The sequence below is a fragment of the Ostrea edulis genome, chromosome 6 (genome assembly GCF_947568905.1).
Source record: "Ostrea edulis chromosome 6, xbOstEdul1.1, whole genome shotgun sequence".
NCBI classification, from domain to species: Eukaryota; Metazoa; Mollusca; class Bivalvia; order Ostreida; family Ostreidae; genus Ostrea; species Ostrea edulis.
This window is the reverse complement of record NC_079169.1, coordinates 88,846,220-88,871,450: the sequence shown is the minus strand read 5'-3', so window position 1 is coordinate 88,871,450 and position 25,231 is coordinate 88,846,220. Positions and strand designations below refer to the sequence as shown.

Sequence of the window (25,231 nt, the reverse complement as noted above, 5' to 3'; positions counted from 1 at the left end):
TCTATCTGATGAGCCATATTCAGTCTACAGTCTATCTGATAAGCCATATTCAGTCTACAGTCTATCTGATGAGCCATATTCAGTCTACAGTCTATCTGATAAGCCATATTCAGTCTACAGTCTATCTGATAAGCCATATTCAGGAGAAATGTTCACAAGATTTTGTGACAGACAGGCACTATATATTTGGATTTAATGAATTCAACAGAACTGGTTCTTTGACTTGGATTTGATGGAAAACAGAGTTCCAGACATAAGAACTAATCCTGTGTGACAAGGATTTGATGAATCAATGGACTTCAGAACAAAACATCCTTTAACCAGAAATTGATGGACAAGTGAATTTCAATATACAGTCAAACCTTGTTATCAAGAACTCGACAGGACCCAGAAAAAAACCTTTGAGATAACTGAGGATAAAATACTTAAAGATTAAGTAGTTGGGACTTCGAATCACTTTGACACATCTATAGTATTCGAGATACTGAAGATCAACTGTATATACATTCACAGATGTTTTGTCAGTAATAAATATCAGTTTGTTCACTGTATTGTATTACTGCAGATACAAGTTACTCCTCGCTTCCAGTGCCTTTATACTCTCATAATACACACAACCTGGACGTGTATTCTTTAAATAACAAGAGTCTGTCCTTCGACCAGGGTTTATTTTTAATTTATACAGTCTTTACTTTCCAGGAAGAATGATACCATCATACTGAAAAAGAAAAAATAATAATGTCATTACAGATTTCAAATTCACAAGAATACGCTAGAACTGTTGTAAAATTAAAGCCATGGTCCTCTACACAAACATCTTCAATATGTTTTTGTTGTTTTGTCTAATATTCAAGCGAGTCCACTAGGTCGCAGTAAGAATGAAAGTTTTAACACCCATTAATATACAGCAAAACATGCTTACAATGAAGCACCTACAACAAACAATTTTGATATGTTTTGTCATTCGTTACATCCAATAAGTTCATGTGCTTTTAAAAACCACTTCATTGTAAGCAAGAATTCATTATATGAGTGTTCGCCGTACATCATGTGAACTGTTCTTAGCTTTGCTCATTAAGAAACACTGTACAAGTGGAATTTTCACCGAGACAAAAATTTAGTGAATTTAGCAAGAGTTACTTTAAGCTATTTTATAACTCCCAAGAATTATATCCATCACCAACCATACGAAATTGTTAGCGATATTCAATTTTCCAATCTCAAAACCCTCACTAAAAATTCTGCTTTTATGGTATACGAGCAGCAAATTATAAGAGAATACCAATCTTTTACAATGTTTTCAAATTTTCATCTTAATATTCATATTATTTGTAAAAAGGGTCAATGCTTTCCAAGCTGCTTTCTGTCAAAAATGACTAGTGTGAACTTTTCTGTACGTGACATATCGGATGAAGACATTAGTTCAATTTAAATGTTATCAAAAATGTGTCTTCTAATCAGGGTGTGATGGAGCCTTTAACTTGTTGACCTAGAAAACTGACATGGTTTGTTGTACTGTTGTATGTCCGTTTAGAAAACTGACACAGTTTGCTGCAAATGTTGTATGCATGTTAAGAAAACTGACATGGTTTGCTGCATGTGTTGTATGCATGTTTAGAAAACTGATATGTTTTGCTGCACGTGTTGTGTGCATGTTTAGTCACCTGAACGTAGTTCCACACTCCTGTGACGTCATAAGATTTTGCAAAGTCAATAATTTAATGACTGGAACATAAATTTTGTTGGAGTCTTTTTCAATAGTTATTGTAAAAAAAATTGTTAGCCATAAAATATTTAAAAAGTCTTAGTTATATTTGAATAGTCAATTATGTGTTTCAAAATATTGAATCCAAGGACAATAACTCTGTTTTCATTAAATTATTTATCAAGTCCATTATGCAATAGATTTCCTATATTTTTCACAAACATTTTACCAAGGTGATAAGGAATTATTATCTGTGTCTTTTCATGAAATTACATAAAATTTTAATCCATGAGTGGTTTTTGAATAGCTCAGTTGTATGGTCCCAGACTTAGGGTTTTTATGGGGGTATACATACTCTGGAAGCTACAGATTTAAAATTATTAAGGAAAGGTATGGATTTTTTCCCATAAATAACTATAACAGATGTACATCTACTAAGGACTGTTCCAGAAATGATCAAATGGGGGGGTCGGGCGGCAAACGATATTTTTTTGTGTGAGTGGTCGTATTTTTTTTATATTTTAATTGGTCCGTGGTGGGATTGTTAATAAAATATTTATTATGGGTAGTGGGTAGTTTCTATTGTTTTATTTTGTGCTACGTGGGTGTTGAGTTTTCAGAATATTTTTATTGTCGCTCTTGTCGTGTTGGTTACAAAACGTCGGAGGGAAAATTGAAAACGTGCTTTCGAAATGCTGCTTTCGAAATCGAAAGTAACATAGAACTATTCGAGTTGTCGCTCTTTGCAGCACATAACTTTCCATTACGGCACTCTTCAAATTAGAGGCGCGTTTAATAGGGTCCCTTTGGACGTGATGGCGGCGAACTCTGTTCTGTAGATTATTACAGTTTACAGTGCATCGATTTTGGGAATATTTTGAAACCAATAGGTATTCCGTTTTCTAATAAAAATAGGCAAACCTTAGTTGATTTATACGAGGGTACCGATGCGTTATATTTATCAGTCGGTGTGATGGTGATATAGAGGCCTCCGGGCGCGGGCTCCATTAGAAGACGAACGATTCGTGGAAAAACATATCCACACCCATTTCATGATAATAGCATCGTTTGGACTCCCAATCTTTCCAACATTCCCGCCATAGATGCCTTTGATTGTTGATGTGACATCGTTTCTTCAGAACTACTGTGATACAATGTCGCACAGGCATTACCACGTCATTGACTAGAATGTTTGTCCCGAAAACCTCGCGAGATTTGTACAGTTTTCATTTTTAAAAATATTTTTGTGGTGGGTCTGGTTAGTTTTTTTTTTTATTAGATGGGTCATTGTAAAATGAGTTTATTAATTTGATGGGTCATGGGGTAATTTTTTATTTTTTTTTATGGGTGCTTGGTATATACAAAAGGTGCCTCCCGACCCCCCCATGTATTTATTTCTGGAATAGCCCTAATATAAACAGAAAAAATGATATGTAAACCATGCTATAAGAAAATTGTGTCTATATTTGTTTGTTTTTTAACATTTTGGAGAATAAGGTTAATTCAATAATTTTGCACTTATTGTACTAAAACTTGATGAACATATTGAAAATAACATGTGTTTTAGTTATTGACATGTTTCCTGATAAATAAATGCAATTTAAATTATTTTTTTTATTTTAAAATAACAACAGATAACTGTTTCCAATGAATTTCATAAAAATCTACATAGGGGTACACTACTTCAGTAGTGTCTGTAATGAAAATAAATATGGAAATCCTTAACTAATTTACCTTTTCTCATTACTCTGAATGTTAATCTACTGATTGCAAACAAAAAAATGCTCCCTAAACCCCAAAAATCCAGGACTAAGGACCCACCCAGAAATTGTTAATTAATGTGCTTTAAACAGGGCTAGAAGCTAACTTTATATGTCACCAGTCTGCAGAAAAAATTACCAGTCCAAAAGAGTTTTCCAGAAATAATTAAACATATTTCGCTTACGTTATTAAAATGAAATTTAACTCGATATGCCTCAGATAATATTGTAACACTTAAATGTGGGATTTATATAAAATTTACGAATCAGATTTCTACAGATGCCAAATGTGTATAAAATTTCATAAAGTATATTTTCCAAAATGATGCTTTGGAAAATTAACCAGTTCCATCGGACTGACTAAAACAAATGTCAGTCAGTCCGCCAGACTTTTAACCAGTCACAGACTGATGGGCATATGGTAATTTCGAGCCCTGTTAAAATGCTTCAACAAAACCCTTTATGTCATGTCACATAAACTGTCCCTTCTCTCAAAAATCATCTGTGCATCTCCAATGTGTTGATAACTATTTCTAAAAGTCTGTCCACTGAAAATGTACATGATAAAATGGGGAAAGTTCTTGTTTTATCAAACATAGATATCTGATGATGTCCCTAACAAGCAGTATGAATACTTATATCCAGGGTCATTATGAATATTTATATACAAGGTCAGTATAAATATTTATATACAGGGTCATTAGGCCAAGATAAATAAATAGTGTGTTTCCTATTCCAGCTTGAAAAAATATAGGGTAGGTAGGGAAAACATTTTATTTTATTTCAACATTTTATTGTTTAAAATTCAACTTTGACAATATGAAATTTTATATCAGGATTAAAGCATATTGTGTACATGTAAAACTATTTTGAGAGATGCATATTACACTGACATAGTTATGCAAAAGCTACCTGACATTTTTTTCCCCCTTAATTTGGAAACGTTCGTCCTTTCAACATTAAAACCTGGAAGGCATCTACAGCTTTTTGGTCGCTGATTTAGCTGCCACTAACAACCCTGCCTCTAATGTAGGGTCAATGTCCAGTTCACAAATAAACTCTAAATATTTCATTTCAAATCTGGCTAAATCACCAACAGAAATACTGCCCTGAACTTCATATGGCTCCGTGTTATTGGAATGCGATTTATTTGGCCAACATAATATTGTAGTTTTGCAGTGTTTTGGACAATCAGATGGCCCTTCATGATGCATCTCAAAAATATTGAACAATGATTCATTGTTTTTTACCGTAGTCAAAGTTTTTTCCCTCTTGATGTTTGCATTTTCCTATCGTAATTGCCAGCAATATGCTTGGCAAGGCAAGCACGCTGCTAAAGGGTCAGTATGAATATTCATATACAGGGTCATACCTTCTGCTGGAACCATTTCATGGCTTCCTCCTTTGAAATCTTATGTTGTACACCTATCTTACTCTTTCTTTGCCGCCTGTATGCAATGTTGAAACCTGTCAAACAATCAAAATTTTGAAAAACTAAACATTTGTTCCACTTTAGAAATTCCACATATATCTACAGAATGTTGAATATCCTCCATTTATCATAAACACTGACTTTTTCAACAGTAACATGGAATTCTTTATCACAAAATATCAGATATACTGTAACTGAACTTTTCCAAGATATATTTATATATATATAACCAATTCTCATAAAATACCAGAACCTCATAGATATGAAAGAGGGATGACTCATAGCTAAATTTGTGGTTGTCTATGGTTTTCCATAGATATGAAATATGGATCTCATCATTAACTTCGTGGTGGTTTGTTTACGGTTACTAATGAAATATGGATAACTTGTTAAATTCGTGGTGGTTTGTTCATAATTACTAACGATTGTCGACAATTGACTGGAAAACCCCGAACGTATTTTTAGCTAACTATGGCAGGTAGTCACGTAATTTCTAGTCAAGTCAACGCTTACTTGGAATATAATCTGAGATACATGTAAGTGAAACGTTTCAGTGATCATGACGAGTTCGACACATGCCGCAATGGAAAAACAGAATAAGCTATCGGGATCTTTTCAAAGCAGATACTGAGAGCAGAGCTCCAGATAAGGTGCATATGAGCGTAAATACTCATTAATTTTTACCAAATACGCATAAAGTTGAAAATCAGACGTACAATTACGCATTAGCGAATGTAAATTTGCTTTACAATCCTAAAGTAATGCATATGTGTGATACAATACTCTAAGTACGAATTATCTATTCGTATAAATTGAGGTTAGCTCAGAACTTGTTCTTACATGATATAATCGCTACGAAAACGTTTAGATGACAATGACAATTTTGAAAGATGGCTTATAGATAACTCAAAACAAATGTATTATGTAACAGACTAATTGTTATACTTTCTTAAAAAGGTAGTTGATTGATTGATTTTCCGCCACACTCAACAATTTTTGAGTTATCTGGTGGTGCCCAGTTATTATTGGTGGAAGAGAGAACCCAGATACGATGTACCTGGGAAGAGACCACCAACCTTCCGCAAGTAAACTGGGAAACTTTCTCACTTACCAGCGCGAGTGGGATTCGAACCCGCGCCGAGCAGAGGTGAGAAGCCTTGTGATTTTGAGCGCGATGCTCTAACCACTATGCCACGAATTATCTGGAGCTCTGCGAGAGTATTAAAAATCGAAAGGTAGAAAAGTATTACTATTATAAGTACATTGTATCAAATTATACATTTTTTTTTTTTTAAATTGCACATTTATTTCCCTATTTATGACAGACTAATAAAATTTCCTGCGAACTAGTAAAAGTAATCAGGCACTAGTCCGGCAGGACTAATGCCTAAAAAAGTTAGTGCCGAACCCTGTTTGTACAGAAACTAGTGTGAACTAAATATTGTCATATATAAAATTAAAAATTCTTGTAAATCCATGTAAATTAATTTTGGTTCCTAGAACTACTCTTTTATTTGGTTTGGTAGGATGTGATTTCAGGGACAAAATTAGCTCAAATATCTGCATTACAAAAATTATTGCAGTCAAGGAAACCTCCATCAGATCCAAGAAAACTGACCGAGTCTAAGAGAATATGAAGATTTTATTGCATACCACATATACCAAAATATAAATATACCTGGTCGACTTAGCACGACATAGAAGTCCATTCCGTAAATCCCAATGGAGGGGTCGTATTTGATTCCCAAATCAATGTGTTCCTGGATACCGAACCCAAAGTTTCCGGTGCATGAAAAGTTGTTCTTTTTCAACTCGTATTCCCGCACCTGTAAAATAATCACCGAAATTTTACAACTCAGACTGAAGAAACAATGTTCAATAAATAATACAATCTTTAAATTGTGACGCATTTAGGAATATATTCAACAGAAGATCACACCCAATTTTTAAAGAATATATAAAGTTGATATTCCTACATGTGGCCTCATATAAAGCCATGTCCATGACTAGAAAAATGTTAACTTGTACACTAGATTGGCCTCGTGGTTCTGGAAAATGTGAAGAGTTAACAGAAGATGAACACATCCTAACATGGCCAGCAGTCAGTTTTCATTTTATCCGAGCTCTGTGTTCTACCCTTAATTCAGTGACCATTTAAGTCAATCACATGACTTTCACCCTAGGGTTCGAATTTGCACCTTATGAAAAGTTCAGTGATTCGTGAATGTCTCAAATAACTAATGCACACTATCTACATGAGGAATTGAAAGTTGGTGAAAACAATTGGTCTACCAGCAACATGTGCAAGTCATTGTAAGTCAAGGGCCTAGTGATGGGCAATCGGACCAAAAACCACAATCGATTATCGGTAATAATCGGCCACATGTAAACGATTATAATCAGAATTGGCATTTAAGTGTTTCCCCCTCAAATTAGATGTAACAGAATCATGAAATGTATGGAAACATTTGAATTCTTCTTTGCTTCATTTGTTCACAAGTAAATAAATCAGAATTCCAATATATCAAGTAATGAAATTTATATTCATTATCTCAATGTATCAAAGATATCAGAGATAGGCTCCTTTATTTGACTGTTGAATGTCATTGTTGTTACCGTCAATCATATCTCCCGCCATTTTGTTTGCTTATCTTTGATCGGGTTTGAGATCCATAAAATAAAATTCGAACAAAGTTAAGTGATTTCCGGATTTTGTTAAGTCAATGATGTCGGCGACTTTTACTTTGAAATCGATTAGTAGCATCGTAGGTCTCTGAAGTTCTGAACGACTGACAATCGACCATTGGTGACAATCGTTTCATCACTAGTCAAGGCACAGAACCTTATGGACACGAGGCCGAAGTAAGCTGCAGTCTTGACCTACTTTTATAACACTGTTGCTTGCAACTTACTTTGAGTCCTCTCTCCAGAATTTCCTCTGCTTTAGCTCCTCTCACAGTGCAATGTACAGCAATCTTTTCGTTTCTTCTGATACCAAAAGATCTGACAGTGTAGCGGGCTGAAAGATACAAAACCAAACACCTACAAGAATCTGATGTTAAGTAATAACCACTTTTTAAAATATAGTTAACTTAATATCAATAAGAAATAAATCTTTATATTCATATGTCATGTACAAAATAATTACTGCCAGCAATTTATTTTTCGATTTTTTAAAAGTGCACAACTGCAACATGGAGATCGTTCTCTCTGTGTAAATCTTCATTAAAAGAAACAGTATGCCTCAGCAGAAAGATGTGGAAAATCGACACCTTCAATTGTAGGTCAATTCAACAATAATTTCTATCGTTAATGCTACTATTAGCATGCATTTTCTGATGATCCTTACTGCAAATAAAACCTTTTTTATTTTTACTGAATTAACTATGTCATTTAGTAGCAGAGAGTTCAAGAGAAGATAGTAATCTACAAATTTTAATTTTTTATTTTTCCTTGGTGAACTTTCCCACAATACCTCACTTTTAACAAGCGAACTGAGAAACACAACGTCCGATACCTATCATTTGATAGTTAACGGGTGCCTGGTAGTGATCTTAAAGGGACTGGTTCACGATTTTCAAACAAAATATTTTTCATTTTTGATGTTAAACATTAAAAATATAACTTATTTAATGTTGACAGTCAAAATTTTCACCTTCTGAATGCAAGAATAAAAGCAATAATTTAGCCTTAAATCTGTGTTATGTAAATAAAGACTCGAGTCTTTTTAAGTAATACAAACAAACAAGTGAAATATTAATTTTGTAATATAAAGCATCTTGATTTTGCAGTCACAAATTTTAAGTTTTAGATGACCCATTTTACCCGAAGAATGCTTGAAATGTGAAAGATATAATAAACTTAGATCGATATCCATTTCTTTTGAAAATTTCGTAAACAATACATACATGTACCGCAATCTTTGTTTACAAAACAAATACAGAACTCTCTAAAATGAGCTTCTGTGATCATGTCTAACCTTGATTTTTTACGGCATGAAGAACACATTAGACAGTAGATTTTGATCATAAACAGTGAAAAACAAAATTTGGGGGAAAATCGTGAATCAGCCCCTTTAATACAGAATGGACGATCCAATACACAGACTTCCAAGTGTCATCAATGAAGGTACTGAACAAGTCGTCCAATGACATAAATAACGGGCCTCGGATAAATACTTATAACTTAGGGTTGATTTCACTTTTACTTGTGTTTAGTGCAATTCCATTTGAATTTCACTAAACCAAAAAAAAAAAATAGTTTCAATCAGCTGCATCAGAAGGATTGTTTCTTGCCTATGAGAGTACATAAGGAACTCCTTTAAACAGTGATTCAGATTGGCGTCGGCCATTGGCAAATGACCGATAAATATTGAAAATGGCCGACTAAAATTCTCCAGAAAGGCCAACATGGCCTATTTAATTTTCTTTTTTCGGTCAGTACGGCCTTTCATTTTTAGTGTTTATCGGCCACAGGAATAATGGTTTGTCTTAAAACAAGTACTCAATCGAACGTTTGTAAAGAAGATTTTGATTGGTTTTTGAAAAACTTCCCATCCAATCAAAATTACTTTGAGAAAAAAAATAAATTGGTGCCCCTGTTGATCTCGCTTGTGTTTGCAACAATCAACCGGGAACCAGTATTGAAAAAAAATGGCTTCAAAGAAGAGTCTGGTCTGATGATCATGATTGGCAACAATCCCTATTAAACATTAGATTTGCTGGTTGCGGTAGCTCAGTGCTTCGTAACTAGGAGGTCGTGACTTCAAGTCCCGCTTGTGCCATAGGGGCATCAAACCTAAGAAGTAAACATGGTTAGTAGTGGTGGGCAATCGGGAAAAATTATTAATCGATGATCGGATTAATCGGATGCACCTTTTCGGTTGATTAATCGAAAAATAATCGAATTTTATTCATTTCAAATTTATGGCATAAATGTATTAAATTTACTTATTTTTTACCCTATATATTAAGTTAATTAGAATAAAATCATTTGATTGATTGTATCTTGTTTAACATCTCTCTCAGGAATTTTTCACTCATATTGAGACGTCTAAACTCATAAGAAATTTAAAGTTAATAATCCCATACTTTCGATTTTGTTTTCCCGGAATAGGGATAGATCTCTCGACTTTTGTTGTTGTTCTTATGGGATCCGGTATAGAATAGAGCCTCAATACCCCTTGTTTGTTGTAAGAGGCAAAATCCGAGGTCCCAGGCCGTGTCACATCAGGTGTGGCTCGATAAAGATCCCTCCCTGCTCAAAGACTGTAAGCGCCGAGCATAGGCCTACATTTTGCAGCCCTTCACTGGCAATGGTGATGTCTCCATATGAGTGAAAGATTCTCAAGAGGGACATTAAAACAATATTCAATTTTATCGGATGATTCAGCTTCGTCAGCCATTTTGGATTTTAGTTAAGTTGCAGCAGAAATATTTGTATTATTTTTTTTAAAAATTACTGACGTCGACGATTTTTGATTTTCAAAATGGCAATCGATTATTCACATCGTTTCAGTTATAGCGACCGACAATCGAAAGTCAGCGATAATCGGTACATCACTAATCCTTCGCCAAACACTCGTCATTTACTAGATTTAGAAGTGAGAATCACAGGTCTTTCAGATGCGACCTTAAAAACGGAGTACTGTGTTGCGGCAGGTGTTGGCACGCAAGAGCCCTCACTGCTATGGCCCTGAGTTACAACTGGTGACGTCTCAATCGATGGAATGAAAAACAATCAAACAACACATTGCAACCCAGGAACAACAGAAAAGAATTCCGAAACAGTTGACTGCAGTCATGATAATTAAACTAAAGAATTGAAAAATAAAGTCAGTTTAAATTTAAAGTTTTGAGTTTACTTTGCAGCATTGCTTCACATGTATTTAGGACCTAAAGTTTTCATGGAGTTGGGCCAAAATGGCCGATAATTTTTGTATCATTCAGTCTATGCGAAAGTTTTTTGGACCACACAGTACATTTGGTCCTATGTAATCAATGAACACAAAGGACTGAATCAAATTTTGTCAGGCCAAAAAACATAATGTAAAAAAGTGAAACACGTGAAAATGCAAAACCAAGGAAATCATATTTATTATACTAGTAATACTATACCAGGGATCCCTCCCGTATAATACTTTTAGACGGTCCATGCGGTTTTAATCACATTTATTTACATATTTTGGATTTGTGTGATATTTTTTACTTATAACAATCATTTAAATGATGCCGCGTCAAAATAGTAAAGCTCAAAATCGGACACTGAGACATTGGACATTCTGGTCCGGTGTACAAAGTGACGAATTGACCTGAGGCACTGCACATCAGTCAGGTCCGACATCTTTCGCATAGACTGATCATTTAGGCCCTGTCCTATCAAATTGCATTCCAATCTGAATCACTGTTTAGTGTTTACACATATGAATCAGGGAAATGTCTAGTATACCCCCAGCAGCAGCTACTGTGCATGAGCAGTTATTCTAGCGCCATATTTTGGGGACCTGTATACTAGAAGTGTTCCATGAATCATTCACAAAATATGGCTTTGACTCCGTTCCAAACTCTAAATAATTTTCGACAGTTACCTTTAGAGAAGACAGGCTGTTGGCCAGTTAACTGTTCCAACACCTTAGAGGCTCGTGTCAGTCTGTCACCAGACTCGCCAACACAAATGTTGAGGCACAGTTTCTGAATTCTCAGCTCTCGCATAACATTCTGCTTCTTCTCTTTCTTCTTAGTTTTATCCTGCAAAATATATCTTACATGTCAGAATTATACAACACACTAATATAAGACAATTACTTCAAATTGATCAGACGGCGGATATCGTGGACAATACACGATGTCAACACCTCAAGAGGAGAGTACTATTGCCAGCATTGGTCTCAACTACATGATACATACCACTGACGTAGTCTGTGCAATGCTTAATATCTATTCAAGAAGTAAATTATTTGCTATTACTTTAGTTGCTGATAGGTACAGTTACAAAAACTATCAACATCTATTCACAAAATGAAAATACATTATCGAGATGAAGCTGTTGTCTTCTGTCATGAGGTCAATTATGGTTTATTTAGAATACTGACGATCTCTGGATCGATTATTTCTCCTTTCTAATTTGCCTAGTGTTTATGCAATAAAGTGTGATTGTTTTACACAAGTAATGGTAGAGAGTTTACTGGATGTTACTCGATTTTTTACGGCATGAAGAACACAAGACACTAACCGCCATGTTGGCTGTACAGGAAAAGGAAGTGCCTAGTTTATTTTTACCGGAAGTGTTTCATACGCCATTTGTGTATGGCTGTTTTAGCATAGCAACACAACAAACTGTAAGAAACTATCAATTTTAAGCAACAAAAGCGGAAACGATGAGTTCTAGTGGTGAAGAAGATGAGACTGGGCCTAATGTTGATTCTCTTGATCCAGATGAAAGGATTCATGCACGACGAGAGAGAATAAAAAGGCGCATCGAAGCTACGAAAAGGTAACAGACCCTCCTATGCAGACGGTGTAGTTTACACTCAGATATAATACTGCACCATTAAAATGACCCGTGTGCAGTTATATACAGGGTTTGAAGTAATTTTGAATAAAGTCTTATCATTCACGATGGACGATATAAAAGAAAAATCCTTAGAAATGCTATGCAGCTTGTGCTATTTTGAATATTTTCTCTGCACTATGTACGCTTCCCTATCGATGTACTGTACATTCCCTAGATATAATCGTATTGAATTATTTGAATATGGCTTATTATTCCATTTTATCATGCATATGACATACATATTATTAAATGTTTTTGCTTATTCTATTTATATTCCAAATTTTGCTAAAAGTCTTCACAATATTTTATTAAGCATAATTAAAGGTAAGGTCAATCGTCAAAATGGTAAATGGTACGGTAAAACACTGTTATAGTGGTGAATCTCCAAACCAGCGAAAAATAGTTTGTTATAACCAAACTTTGTTATATCCAATAAAATTTTCATAATTTTCCTCTGGTAGGGGAATAGATATTGATCACTTTGCAATAAGCGTGAATGTTATATGAATGTTCATTAATATATTGTACGGTGTGACTGTTGAGATGAGCAAAGCCCCATTAACATCTTGTAACACGACTTATAAACATTTTATCCGCCTCTTCATTTAACGCAGTGGATGTAAACAGTTACATTGTGATGTCATATTAGCTGCAAAGTTTTTTCTTCTTCTCTTAAACCAAGCAAAAACAAAACGTTTGACGCTATGAGAAAGCTTGTCTGGAATTTAAAAACGTTCATAGTATTATTTTAATTATGGGTTTGACAATGAAGTATACTGCAGTGACATTTTTCCAGAAGCATTATGGGTAATACTCATCTTTCTTTCAGCTGAAGAAGAGCAAATCACATGACTCATATGTGTAATCATTGGAGCAAGCTCAAGCTTCGCTCACTATAAGTGTGTTTCACTTTGCATAATTCACACTTGAACCTCTGTTGCAGAGCTGAACAGGGCGAGGACCCAAATGACAAGAAAGAGGTCAAAGAAGAGCTCAGTAAGAGCAGGAAACAGGTTGAGCAGAGTCGCCTACGGTTAACAAAGCTAAAACAAGATGGCAATGAGTTAGTAACCAATATCCGTGTGGCTGGAGATTCCAGAGAAGCAGCTAGACGTGCAGAGGATGATGACGCGAAGAGACAGAGGTATAAACAATGTTACTGATTACGTACTGTATGTACAAATTACCTGACAGAGGTATAAATGATGATGTTACTGATTACGTACTGTATGTACAAATTACCTGACAGAGGTATAAACAATGATGTTAATGATTACGTACTGTATGTACAAATTACCTGACAGAGGTATAAACAATGATGTTAATGATTACGTACTGTATGTACAAATTACCTGACAGAGGTATAAACAATGATGTTACTGATTACGTACTGTATGTACAAATTACCTGACAGATGTATAAACAATGATGTTAATGATTACGTACTGTATGTACAAATTACCTGACAGAGGTATAAACAATGATGTTAATGATTACGTACTGTATGTACAAATTACCTGACAGAGGTATAAACGATGATGTTAATGATTACGTACTGTATGTACAAATTACCTGACAGAGGTATAAACAATGATGTTACTGATTACGTACTGTATGTACAAATTACCTGACAGAGGTATAAACAATGATGTTAATGATTATCAACTGTATTTACAAATTACCTACTTTGGAAGTTTTTAGAAACCAATTTTAAAAATTGTGAATTCTGGCATTGCAGGCATATACATTTTTATTTAACAGTTGATTTAATATAAACTTATGCGATTATGTGCACAATTGAATCTTTGATAAACTTTGCAGAAAAGAGAGGCTGGAACAAGAAGCAAAATCAGGTGCAGAAAAGTTTGAAGAGGTATATTAATATTTTAATTGCACAAACAGTGAAATTCAGATCATGCTATTTGACTTTTTTAATTTCAGGTAATATTGTTTGAATTCTATTCTAATTTTTGAAACAATAGATTGAATAGAAATCTTTTTCCTCTGCATGCTTTTATTAACAGCATTCACAATTTTCATCTTAGATTACGAAGAAATGGGAACAAGCCTTACAGAAAGAGATTCCCCAGTCCTTATACCAGGTGAAAGATTACGTTCAATGAATAACTCAGTATTATATGCAGTTTTATTTGTTATTTTTTCAACATGATCTCGTCATCTTTGATGAATAGCTCATTTAATTTGTTTCATTTGCAGATGCTAAGACAACAAAAGGATGCTTGTAAAGCAATAGTTCTTGACAAAAACAAACTCATTAAGGACTTTCAAGAGGTAAGAGACTTGTTGTAGGAATATTCAAGGTTACTGTATCTTTGTTTATTTTGTAAGAAATTCATGTCTGATAATAATAAAACCAACAAAATTCATTTAATTTTCTAAACATAAGTTGTACATATGATTGTTTGCTGTTTGACAGGATCTACAAAAGAAGGATGATTTGTACATTAAAGACCTGAAAAAACAAGCCGATGATATCGATTTAATGATTGAGAGAATGGAAGAGCAAATCAAAAGCTTGAGCACATCATATAAAACTGAGATTGAAGAAATCGAGGTGGGTTGGGTCTGAGAAAACTGAAATAGTTTAACTTTATAAGAATCCTAAAATTAAAAAAAAAAAAGATGAGTTTTTTTGTGCATGCAGTTAAATTGATTGCATGAATTCTGATGACAGAGAGCTTTTGTGGCTGAGAGAAATGAACTGTTAGAGCAGCACAAGAAAAAGTGGGAGGAACGGATGGAAAACAGAAGACAGAAGGAAATTGAGTACATGAAGGCCAGGGAGAAGAGAGTAGAAGATTACGAACAACAGCTGCACAACATCCGCGTCCAAGATTCCGAAGAGTACAACCGAATCAAGATCCGAATGGAAACAGATGTTCAGGTAAGTTCTCAAATAAGTACACCAATGTCATGTTGTATTAAAAATAAATTACAAAAAAATTATTCTAATATTCCATAGATTTTAGAATTTTTATTTAACTAATGATCTATAAATGATACATGTTCTTCCGATGCTCAGTACAAGAAATCTACAGTGAAAAATCTGTTTACACGTTAATGATGTTTCTGTTACCAGATTCTGGAGCAACAACTGCAGCAGATGCGAGCAACTTACCAACTTAACCAGGAAAAACTAGATTACAATTTCCAGGTGCTGAAAAAGAGAGATGAAGAGAACCAGATTACTAGAAACCAGCAAAAAAGAAAAATTACAAGGTATTTTTTAAATGTGATTCCGATTTGCTAAATTAATATGTAGAGATGCATGATAGATATCCATTATTCAAAAGGCAAATATGGGACCAAGTTTAATTGTCTCATACAAACCTGTGAAGTCGAATATGATTGAGATTTGATAAATTAGAAATTTATAGTATCATCATTTTCAAAATTAATCATGACATACCTTGCATTCCCTTCTGATTTCAGAATTCTTTGGGCTCATTTTTTCAAACTTTAATTTTAAATATTGTGTGAAACCCTTGGTGTTAGGTCCTGTATCAGGGATTATTCTACAACAATTTTTAACAATTAAGTGAATTAGTTCTCTAATGCACACAACTATCTACAGAGGATAAATATATGAATAACAAAATAGAATTTTCCTTATCACAGATTACAAGATGTTCTGAATGGACTGAGAATAAAGATCGCAAAGCAGGAGAAACAATACAAGTAAGAATGATACAGGTCTGGTGGTCAGACAGGTTCAATCGCCGGTCAGACGGGTTCATTCACCTGTCAGATGGGTTCAATCGCCGGTCAGACGGGTTCAATTCGCTGGTCAGACAGGTTCAATCACCGGTCAGATGGGTTCAATCTGGTCAGTGGGTAGAGTACTTGACTGGAGATTCAGGGGGCCCTGGTTTGAATCCCAGTCTGGTCCGTTACATTTTTTCCCTTCTTGTTACACAGAAACATGTTTTTGTGATGGAGAAGAAAGTTAGACTCGATACTATGAAACTGATTCATTTGTCAGACTTGATCCTATGAGAGTGATCGATTTGTCAGACTCGATCCTATGAGACTGATTGATTTGTCAGACTCGATCCTATGAGACTGATTGATTTGTCAGACTTGATCCTATGAGACTGATTGATTTGTCAGACTCGATCCTATGAGACTTATTGATTTGTTAGACTTGATCCTATGAGACTGACTTTTGAGACTCGATCCTATGAGACTGATTGATTTGTCAGACTTGATTCTATGAGAGTGATTGATTTGCCAGACTCAATCCAATGAGACTGATTGATTTGTCAGACTTGATTCTATGAGAGTGATTGATTTGTCAGACTCGATCCTATGAGAGTGATTGATTTGTCAGACTTGATTCTATGAGAGTGATTGATTTGTCAGACTTGATCCTATGAGAGTGATTGATTTGTCAGACTCGATCCTATGAGACTGATTGATTTGTTAGACTTGATTCTATGAGACTGATTGATTTGTTAGACTCAATCCAATGAGACTGATTGATTTGTTAGACTCAATCCAATGAGACTGATTGATTTGTTAGACTCGATCCAATGAGACTGACTTGTGAGACTCGATCCTATGAGACTGATTGATTTGTCAGACTCGATCCTATGAGACTGATTGATTTGTCAGACTCGATCCTATGAGACTGACTTGTGAGACTCGATCCTATGAGAGTGATTGATTTGTCAGACTTGATCCTATGAGACTGATTGATTTGTCAGACTTGATTCTATGAGACTGATTGATTTGTTAGACTCAATCCAATGAGACTGATTGATTTGTTAGACTCAATCCAATGAGACTGATTGATTTGTTAGACTCGATCCAATGAGACTGACTTGTGAGACTCGATCATATGAGACTGATTGATTTGTCAGACTCGATCCTATGAGACTGTAGCTGCAGAACTGTAACTCTCTGAAAAAATATTTTGACATGTCAAAATATTTTTTCAGAGAGCTACAGTTCTGCAGCTAATGAGACTGATTGATTTGTCAGACTCGATCCTATGAGAGTGATTGATTTGTCAGACTTGATTCTATGAGACTGATTGATTTGTTAGACTCAATCCAATGAGACTGATTGATTTGTTAGACTCAATCCAATGAGACTGATTGATTTGTTAGACTCGATCCAATGAGACTGACTTGTGAGACTCGATCATATGAGACTGATTGATTTGTCAGACTCGATCCTATGAGACTGTAGCTGCAGAACTGTAGCTCTCTGAAAAAATATTTTGACATGTCAAAATATTTTTTCAGAGAGCTACAGTTCTGCAGCTAATGAGACTGATTGATTTGTCAGACTCGATCCTATGAGACTGACTTGTGAGACTCGATCCTATGAGAGTGATTGATTTGTCAGACTTGATCCTATGAGACTGATTGATTTGTCAGACTCGATTCTATGACTGATTGATTTGTTAGACTCGATCCTATGAGACTGACTAAATTGTGAGACTCAGTCCTATGAGACTGATTGATTTGTCAGACTCGATCCTATGAGAGTGATTGATTTGTCAGACTCGATCCTATGAGACTGATTGATTTGTCAGACTCGATCCTATGAGACTGATTGATTTGTCAAACTTGATCCTATGAGACTGATTGATTTGTCAGACTTGATCCTATTAGAGTGATTGATTTGTCAGACTCGATCCTATGAGACTGATTAATTTGTCAGACTCGATCCTATGAGACTGATTGATTTGTTAGATTTGATTCTATGAGAGTGATTGATTTGTCAGACTCGATCCTATGAGACTGACTTGTGAGACTTGATTCTATGAGACTGATTAATTTGTCAGACTTGATCTTGTGAGACTTTATGATTTGGATTTTGTAGGGATGAAAACCAGCAATTGACAGAAGATTACAAGAGAATCACAGAACAATTTAGGGACCTCCAGAGAAAATCTAGGTATGAAAAATATCAAGCATGATATATTCAAGTAAGAAATACATCTTACTTTTGAAAATGCACGAGGTTATGAACTGTGATGCTTTTCGTTGGTATACGTACTTCATTAAGTGTGTTCGTGCTGTATCAAAAGTATGCCGGCGTGAAGCAGTGCAGTTCTTGTATTTTCCCAAATTAAATTTATTTTTGATATTTACATTTTACTTTTATTGCTGTCGGAATATCACAGGCATTAAAATAGACGTACTACTGGGGTATATTTAGCAAGATTCATAGTATACGTAGTGCAGCACACTCATAAGGAAATGGCTATTATTACAATTTGCAAAGATACACTGTATCAATGGCAAAAACGTTGAAATTTAGATATAATCTATTAAGGTTTCGAACTCCAGTACTTACTTATCTTCTGAAGCTGATTGACTCTGACTACATCTTTGTTGTTTTCTGACAGGCATTTTATGCAGGCTGATGGTAAGAAGTTTGAGGAGGTGTGGTGCATGAATGAAGAGGAATGTAAGGAGTTGGTGACCACACTGGTGGAGGCAGACAGAACCATCCACGAACAACAGCTGGGCATGCAGTACCACACCCCCGACTTGTTAGTACACGATCTCTGTTTACAGTTATCTGTCCATAGATTTTATCTTTTCTTTGAAAGCAAAATAAGCTATATTCATATCTCAGTTAACTTTTTCTAGAGGTTTTAAGCAAAATAGCTATATTCATATCTCAGTTAATTTTTTCTAGAGGTTTTAAGCAAAATAAGCTATATTCATATCTCTAGTTAATTGTTTCTAGAGGTTTTAAGCAAAATAAGCTATATTTATACCTCAATCAATTGTTCCTTAAGGTTTTAAGCTTACTACCCCTTCATACAGCAGAGCATGGTTACAGCGAATATGTTTATAATGAACCTGAGCTTAAAGCGAAGTGTTTTTCATTTCCTGTAGTATTAAAGCATATAATGAACTTATTGTATATGATAAATGACAATTTATAATGAATCAAAATTGTTTGTCTTTAGCTCTGTGCTATAAGCGTGCTTTGTATTGTACTTTTGTTTAGCCCTTACGTAATTTTATAATTTATCTCATGTCCCCTTGATTATAGATTTAAGGCACCAGTGGGGTGAATTGTTTAGAATTCTTCTGATTAATTTCAGGTCTTTCACGGAAAATGTTGGTCCTATTAAGAGTGGGGCCAGTCAGAAGGGGGGAATGTCTGCTCAACAGCTGGTTCAGGAAATCATGTCCCAGACAGGTTATCTTTAATCACGTGAAACAGCATCTGTTTAAACATATATAATGGTGGATAATTCTGTGTGATGTTAATTATGCATGTACATGTATTACCTTTGTAAACCATACACGTAAGGTTCAATTACATGATGTCGGTTTCTTTGATTAATGAATTTCTTAATTTTGGGAATAGTATGTGTGGGGAGCAATTTACATGAAAATCTTGTAATCTCATATTTAGTGTAAATAACGTGTAAATTTCCCTGTTTACTGTATATAAAATGGTATGAAGAGAAGGATTCGTCTCCTGTTTGGTTACAAGGAAACCAAATCCAGATTACGAGATGTTTGATGATGCATCATGGATTTTTGAAACTGAATTTGAATTCTGGAATCTACCATCAGAGCTGGTTAATTTGCACAGATCTGAGATGGCTGAAAATATTTTTAACATAAATCAGTGATACAGAAGGGGCTTAACTCTGCTTTTTATCTGTAGTTTTAAAAATGAATTTCACTTTAAAATTAAGATTATCATCAAACAAGTAGGTCACTATGTAATGCAAATTAAAAATCAACATAAATTAAGGTAGCTCATTACACCAAGAATTATACTTTTTATGACACACGTCACAAGATTGCGATTTTAAAATGTTGTATGAAGTTTAACTTGTATCAATCCATTTATTTGTCTATCATCGTTGTGCAGTGGATAAAGTATTGGGTTACTCATTGAACCCACAGATCGCAAGTTCAAATCTGCCAGTCTTTTGTTCATATTTATTGAAATAAATTTTTGAAAATCATGTTTTTTCATTCAAAATTGCATATTTTCTGTCTTTTGAGATCATCACTTATTACATATCATCATGATGAAATCATTTTGTGCTGGTATGAGAAACTCTTTCACTGTTGACTGAAATGTGTATATTATATGAGTGAACAGTTATTCCAATGTTTTATAGGGTTTCCTGAAGTAATTTAGTTGTATAAAGGAACTTCATATCTGTTTACTAGTTGAACCCATTTCTGTTGATATTCTAAAAATTTCATAAGTTACTTCCCTTGAAATGTGTTTTTTCCCCCTTTGTACAGGAAGTCAAGGAGAGAAAGAAGAAGAGGAAGACGATGACATTCCATCTGACAGGAAACTGCCTAAGAGTACACTGCTCTCTAAAATAAACGCTAGCACCATCAAAACAGTGTTAGAGCTTCTCTGTGACGAATCAGTAAGTGATCTCCATTATCCTGAACAAAAACAAAAACATGCGAGTCAGCTGCCAGTTACAGTTCAACAAACATTTTTGGGGGGTGAATCTGAATATACTAGTTCTTTTAAATGTGTGACAAAACAATATTCTGTTCAATTAGTATGCATGTATTTCATTAATGCAATGCTGGCACTTTTTTAAAATTCATCGTAAGATTTCATTTCTCACATTGATAGGGATTTTTGGTTGAGTCAAAACTGAACAAACTTCTGGCTCCATTAGAGAAGGATGAGAGATCTCTGATGAAATTGGATGCCATTTTCAGTGTGAGTACAACTAAAATATGTAATATAATATCATAAATCTAGATGTTATTGTAAATCTGTTCTTGTCGACTGTCGATAAATTGTTCTAAGGCTAAATCATTTGACCACTTGCTGTTTTATGATGTGACTGTAGGCTCTGGGAATTGACACTGAGGACGATGTCCATCTATTGTCCAGTTACTTCATGCATGTCAAGGGAGGTAAGAAGCAGGAGGAGGAAGAGGAGGAGGAAGAGGTGGGTCTTGTTTACATGTTAAACATCATACAATTACACGTCACATGTTTACACATTATATATATTTTTTGATGGTTCAAGAGCAGCATGGGAATTGCCTTGCAGACCTGATTGTCAATGGCCTAGTTCTGGCATCAGTTTGGTTTAAGAATCCAGCAAACGTGTTGTCCTGAGGGCTTGATTGACAAATACTTTGTTATACTTTCCTTGGATGTCCATTGAGGACAGCCATCTTATCACAAATGTGCAGTTCTTTTAGTTTCCTTTCAGAGCATGCATGAATGCAGTAAGACAATTAGTAAATATAAGTCAGCTGGCAATTAGTGATAAGTCTGCCATCAGCTGACAATTAGTGATAAATCTACCATCAGCTGACAATTAGTAATAAGTCTGCAGTCCGACATCAATTGACAATTTGTAATAAGTCTGCCATCAGCTGATAATTAGTAATAAGTCTGCCATCAGCTGATAATTAGTAATAAGTATGCCATCAGCTGATAATTAGTAATAAGTATGCCATCAGCTACCCAATATTGACCATTGGACTATTCCAACATTGACTATTTGATTGGCAATATTTCTGTTGTGTATATAACCTTGAAATAGGGAGCTATTTGTATCACCGTGTATTTGGTTTTTGTGACTTTGGTGAGAAAATAAAATACAGTACAGAATTTTAGGAAATAAACAAAGTTCATTTTTTTTATTTTACAGAAAGAAACAACATTGGAGGAAACACAAACAGAGGGCGAGGTGAGTGTCATCTCCTTTTTCTGTGATACATAAAGTCAAGGAAAGAAAACTGCACCCTGCTTCATGCCATCAGTATAATGCACTTCATGAAGTATAATGGTATAAAGCATTGCAGTTCATGATTAGCCCTCATTTCTTATCATTGGTTGGACCCCCACCTCAGGTTGATTTTTTTTTTTATTTTAAAAAAAGAAGAAATTTTTGCAATTTTTGGGGTCTTCAATCCCTGGGCAATTTCTTGGGTGGAAAAGGTTAAAACTTAGTCGCAACTATCGCCCCCCCCCCCTTTTGAAAATTTTCTGGATCCGCCACTGTGTATTCAATATTGTATCATGTGCATCAGTATTGTTACCTAAAGAATACATGCACTGGTTCTTATAGATGGATGACATTGATGCTGAAATCAGGAAACTGACCGGCAAGGAGGGTGATGTTGATTCCTCTAAGAGTGAAACAATAGAGCTAATCCACCCTAACGAAGTGATGAAGGCTCTGAGGGCTTTTGTGGAAGAAAACAAACAACCAGCCAAGTAGGTGTATCCTCACAGAAATAGCTTCACTTTTTAAATCAAACAACAAATAGGTGTCACCTTACAGAAATAACTTCACCTTTTTTAAATCACAGTAGAAATTTGCTCAAAAAGACATGTTTCATGATTCAGACATGCTTTCAAACTGCTCGTTTTTTTTTTCCAGGGAGAAAGTAAAACAGTCTCAGTTTAAAATTGCCTCCTTAGAGGAGCGGGACAGTTCAGAGGACTCCGATTACTGGGCCAGTTACGCCAAATTAGTGGACGAGAAAAAGGAACGGCTCTGGGATGCCCTGCTGGAGGGGTTGGAAAAATACAGGTCAGTTTTATAAGGCAGGGAAATGATGGTGGATTGTATGTACATAAACATTATATACATTAATTATATCTTTTGCAGTGAATGTTCAGTCATTAATGTTGATATAAAGTTTACTTTGTTTATTTACATACCTAGCCCTAGTGCATAACACTAGTACTGTTTACTGGTTGTACTTCATACTCCAGTATTTGGTGTTAGGTTTTCTATGTGTATTCATACTCCAGTATTTGGTGTTAGGTTTTCTCTGTGTAATGTATTCATACACCAGTATTTGGTGTTAAGTTTTCTCCGAGTATTCATACTCCGGTATTTGGTGTTAGGTTTTCTCTGTGTAATGTATTCATACTCCAATCTGACTAAAGTACAGACCTATATTATCATATATATCCTACATGTATATATATAATAATATAGGTCTGTACTTTAGTCAGATTGTTCATACTCCAGTATTTGGTGTTAGGTTTTCTCTGTGTATTCATACTCCAGTATTTGGTGTTAGGTTTTCTCTGTGTAATGTATTCATACTCCAGTATTTGGTGTTAGGTTTTCTCTGTGTAATGTATTCATACTCCAGTATTTGGTGTTAGGTTTTCTCTGTGTATTCATACTCCAGTGTTTGGTGTGTTAAGTTTTATCTGTGTAATGTATTTGCACTGAGACTATCAAGAGTTTTATATGGAGATGGAAAACACTATATATACAGAAGGCTTTATTTGCCCATTAGAATTGTTCTTTGTACTTTTCTTTCAAAATTGTGTGCAATTTTCTGGAAGAATCCTGATGCAACTCAGTTGATATTTAATTTTTTTTAAGCCTTTTTTTGATCTACTTCATTTAAATGCTCCTTTTCCACTGATGTACAAGCACAAAATAATGTGTGAATTTGTGTATGTACGATCCTATGGAATATTACAGGTGCACATGTACGTATCTCAGTTCTTCTGAGGTCAGAATTTTAAAACGTCTTTACAGAAATATTTAAATTTGTTCAAGTCATTTTTCTGTTCACAGTGAAGTACTAACGTCCAGATCCAGTCTTATTAATGAAACTGACGCTCTCCGTCAACAAAATGCAGAACTCCGAATGTTACTACACCAATACGTTAATTCCAAGGTAATTCACTTGTATAAACACTAGAATTATACCAATTAAATCAGTTAAATGATGAAATTCGTATTTCATGTGGTCTTTGAAGATGTTTAATACTGCTGATCCATGGGTAATAATTCTGTTGGACTTTGAGAAGTTGTTCATACTGATCTACATGTAATAATTCTGTTGGACTTTGAGAAGTTGTTAATACTGATCTACATGTAATAATTCTGTTGGACTTTGAGAAGTTGTTAATACTGATCTACATGTAATAATTCTGTTGGACTTTGAGAAGTTGTTAATACTGATCTACATGTAATATGATCTACATGTAATAATTCTGTTTGCAGGTGAATGCAGAGCTGGAGATTCCGCCCACACGAGTTTTACAGCTAGAGATGAACCCACGATGATTCAGTGTCACGAACTGTTACACAAATTATTTTGATCCGTCCAATTTCTAGTGTTGAATTTGTCATGAAAAAATGCATGATATTTACCATTGAGTGTATATGTACATATTTGTAAATAAAATATTCAACAATCAAGATTTAAAATATGGCCTCCCTAAGGTATTATGTACTGGAGATGACAACAGATTCCATAATCTAACTTTTCAAATGGCAAACATTCTTAAAAATACAATCTTCCATTTTTCATAAACTGAATACAGCTAGACTCAAGAATGATATTTCGTATCTCCTCGACTTGTTAATAAAAATATCACCAATGCTTTATTTCGGGAAGAATTGTTTGCTCAGAGAACTGTAAATTATGATAATGTTGATTTTATGTGTAAAATTGCTGTACCATTAATACATGTATATATATATATATATAAAACACATTGAACTTTCTGTACAAATTACTGCAATATATATATATATATATATAAAACACATTGAACTTTCTGTACAAATTACTGCAATGAATAAAGTGGGTTGCTGGAAATCTAATAAAAATATTTCCATACAATAACTACACCCCCCCCCCCCCTTCCCCCCAGCTAAACTAAGTGCATAAAATATAAAATGATCTGGACCTTCATGTAAATGACCTTGAAAATCATCAGATGCTATACTTTCTCCATTGATACTGAAGCATTTGGAAGTAAATTGGCCATTTAATGAAATTTAGTGAGACCTGC

The 25,231-nt window shown here is 34.7% G+C and overlaps 2 protein-coding genes across 2 annotated transcripts; one reads left to right on the top strand and one right to left on the bottom strand.

Annotated features, from left to right (window-relative positions):
• Positions 1-651: 651 nt before the first annotated feature.
• Positions 652-12,178, bottom strand: LOC125683713 (60S ribosomal protein L11). The gene is made up of 6 exons (XM_048925146.2): positions 12,128-12,178; positions 11,484-11,643; positions 7,810-7,916; positions 6,576-6,723; positions 4,838-4,932; positions 652-718 (listed from the first exon to the last, which is right to left on the bottom strand). Exons 1-6 carry the CDS (start codon positions 12,131-12,133, stop codon positions 689-691), a joined length of 546 nt encoding a protein of 181 aa, XP_048781103.1. The 5' UTR covers positions 12,134-12,178; the 3' UTR covers positions 652-688.
• On the top strand, positions 11,638-24,632 carry LOC125683711 (dynein regulatory complex protein 1-like). Its single transcript, XM_048925145.2, has 20 exons — positions 11,638-12,388; positions 13,392-13,592; positions 14,270-14,321; positions 14,494-14,550; positions 14,666-14,740; positions 14,886-15,023; positions 15,144-15,353; positions 15,549-15,688; positions 16,088-16,147; positions 18,302-18,376; positions 18,831-18,977; positions 19,542-19,639; positions 20,713-20,846; positions 21,065-21,154; positions 21,288-21,389; positions 22,104-22,142; positions 22,524-22,672; positions 22,839-22,991; positions 24,003-24,105; positions 24,435-24,632. Exons 1-20 carry the CDS (start codon positions 12,273-12,275, stop codon positions 24,495-24,497), a joined length of 2,202 nt encoding a protein of 733 aa, XP_048781102.1. The 5' UTR covers positions 11,638-12,272; the 3' UTR covers positions 24,498-24,632.
• Positions 24,633-25,231: the final 599 nt, after the last annotated feature.

Bases quoted from the DNA above. Each gene is read 5' to 3' on its own strand.
- LOC125683713 (XM_048925146.2), bottom strand. The intron at 7,917-11,483 runs GTAACTGTCGAA...TGTATCTTTCAG, and splicing joins ACAGCCTGTCTTCTCTAAAG to CCCGCTACACTGTCAGATCT. The intron at 4,933-6,575 runs GTATATTTATAT...ATTGTTTGACAG, and splicing joins TGTCGTGCTAAGTCGACCAG to GTTTCAACATTGCATACAGG.
- LOC125683711 (XM_048925145.2), top strand. From the start codon at position 12,273: ATGAGTTCTAGTGGTGAAGAAGATGAGACTGGGCCTAATGTTGATTCT. The intron at 15,024-15,143 runs GTGGGTTGGGTC...TTCTGATGACAG, and splicing joins CTGAGATTGAAGAAATCGAG to AGAGCTTTTGTGGCTGAGAG. The intron at 24,106-24,434 runs GTAATTCACTTG...TTCTGTTTGCAG, and splicing joins ACCAATACGTTAATTCCAAG to GTGAATGCAGAGCTGGAGAT.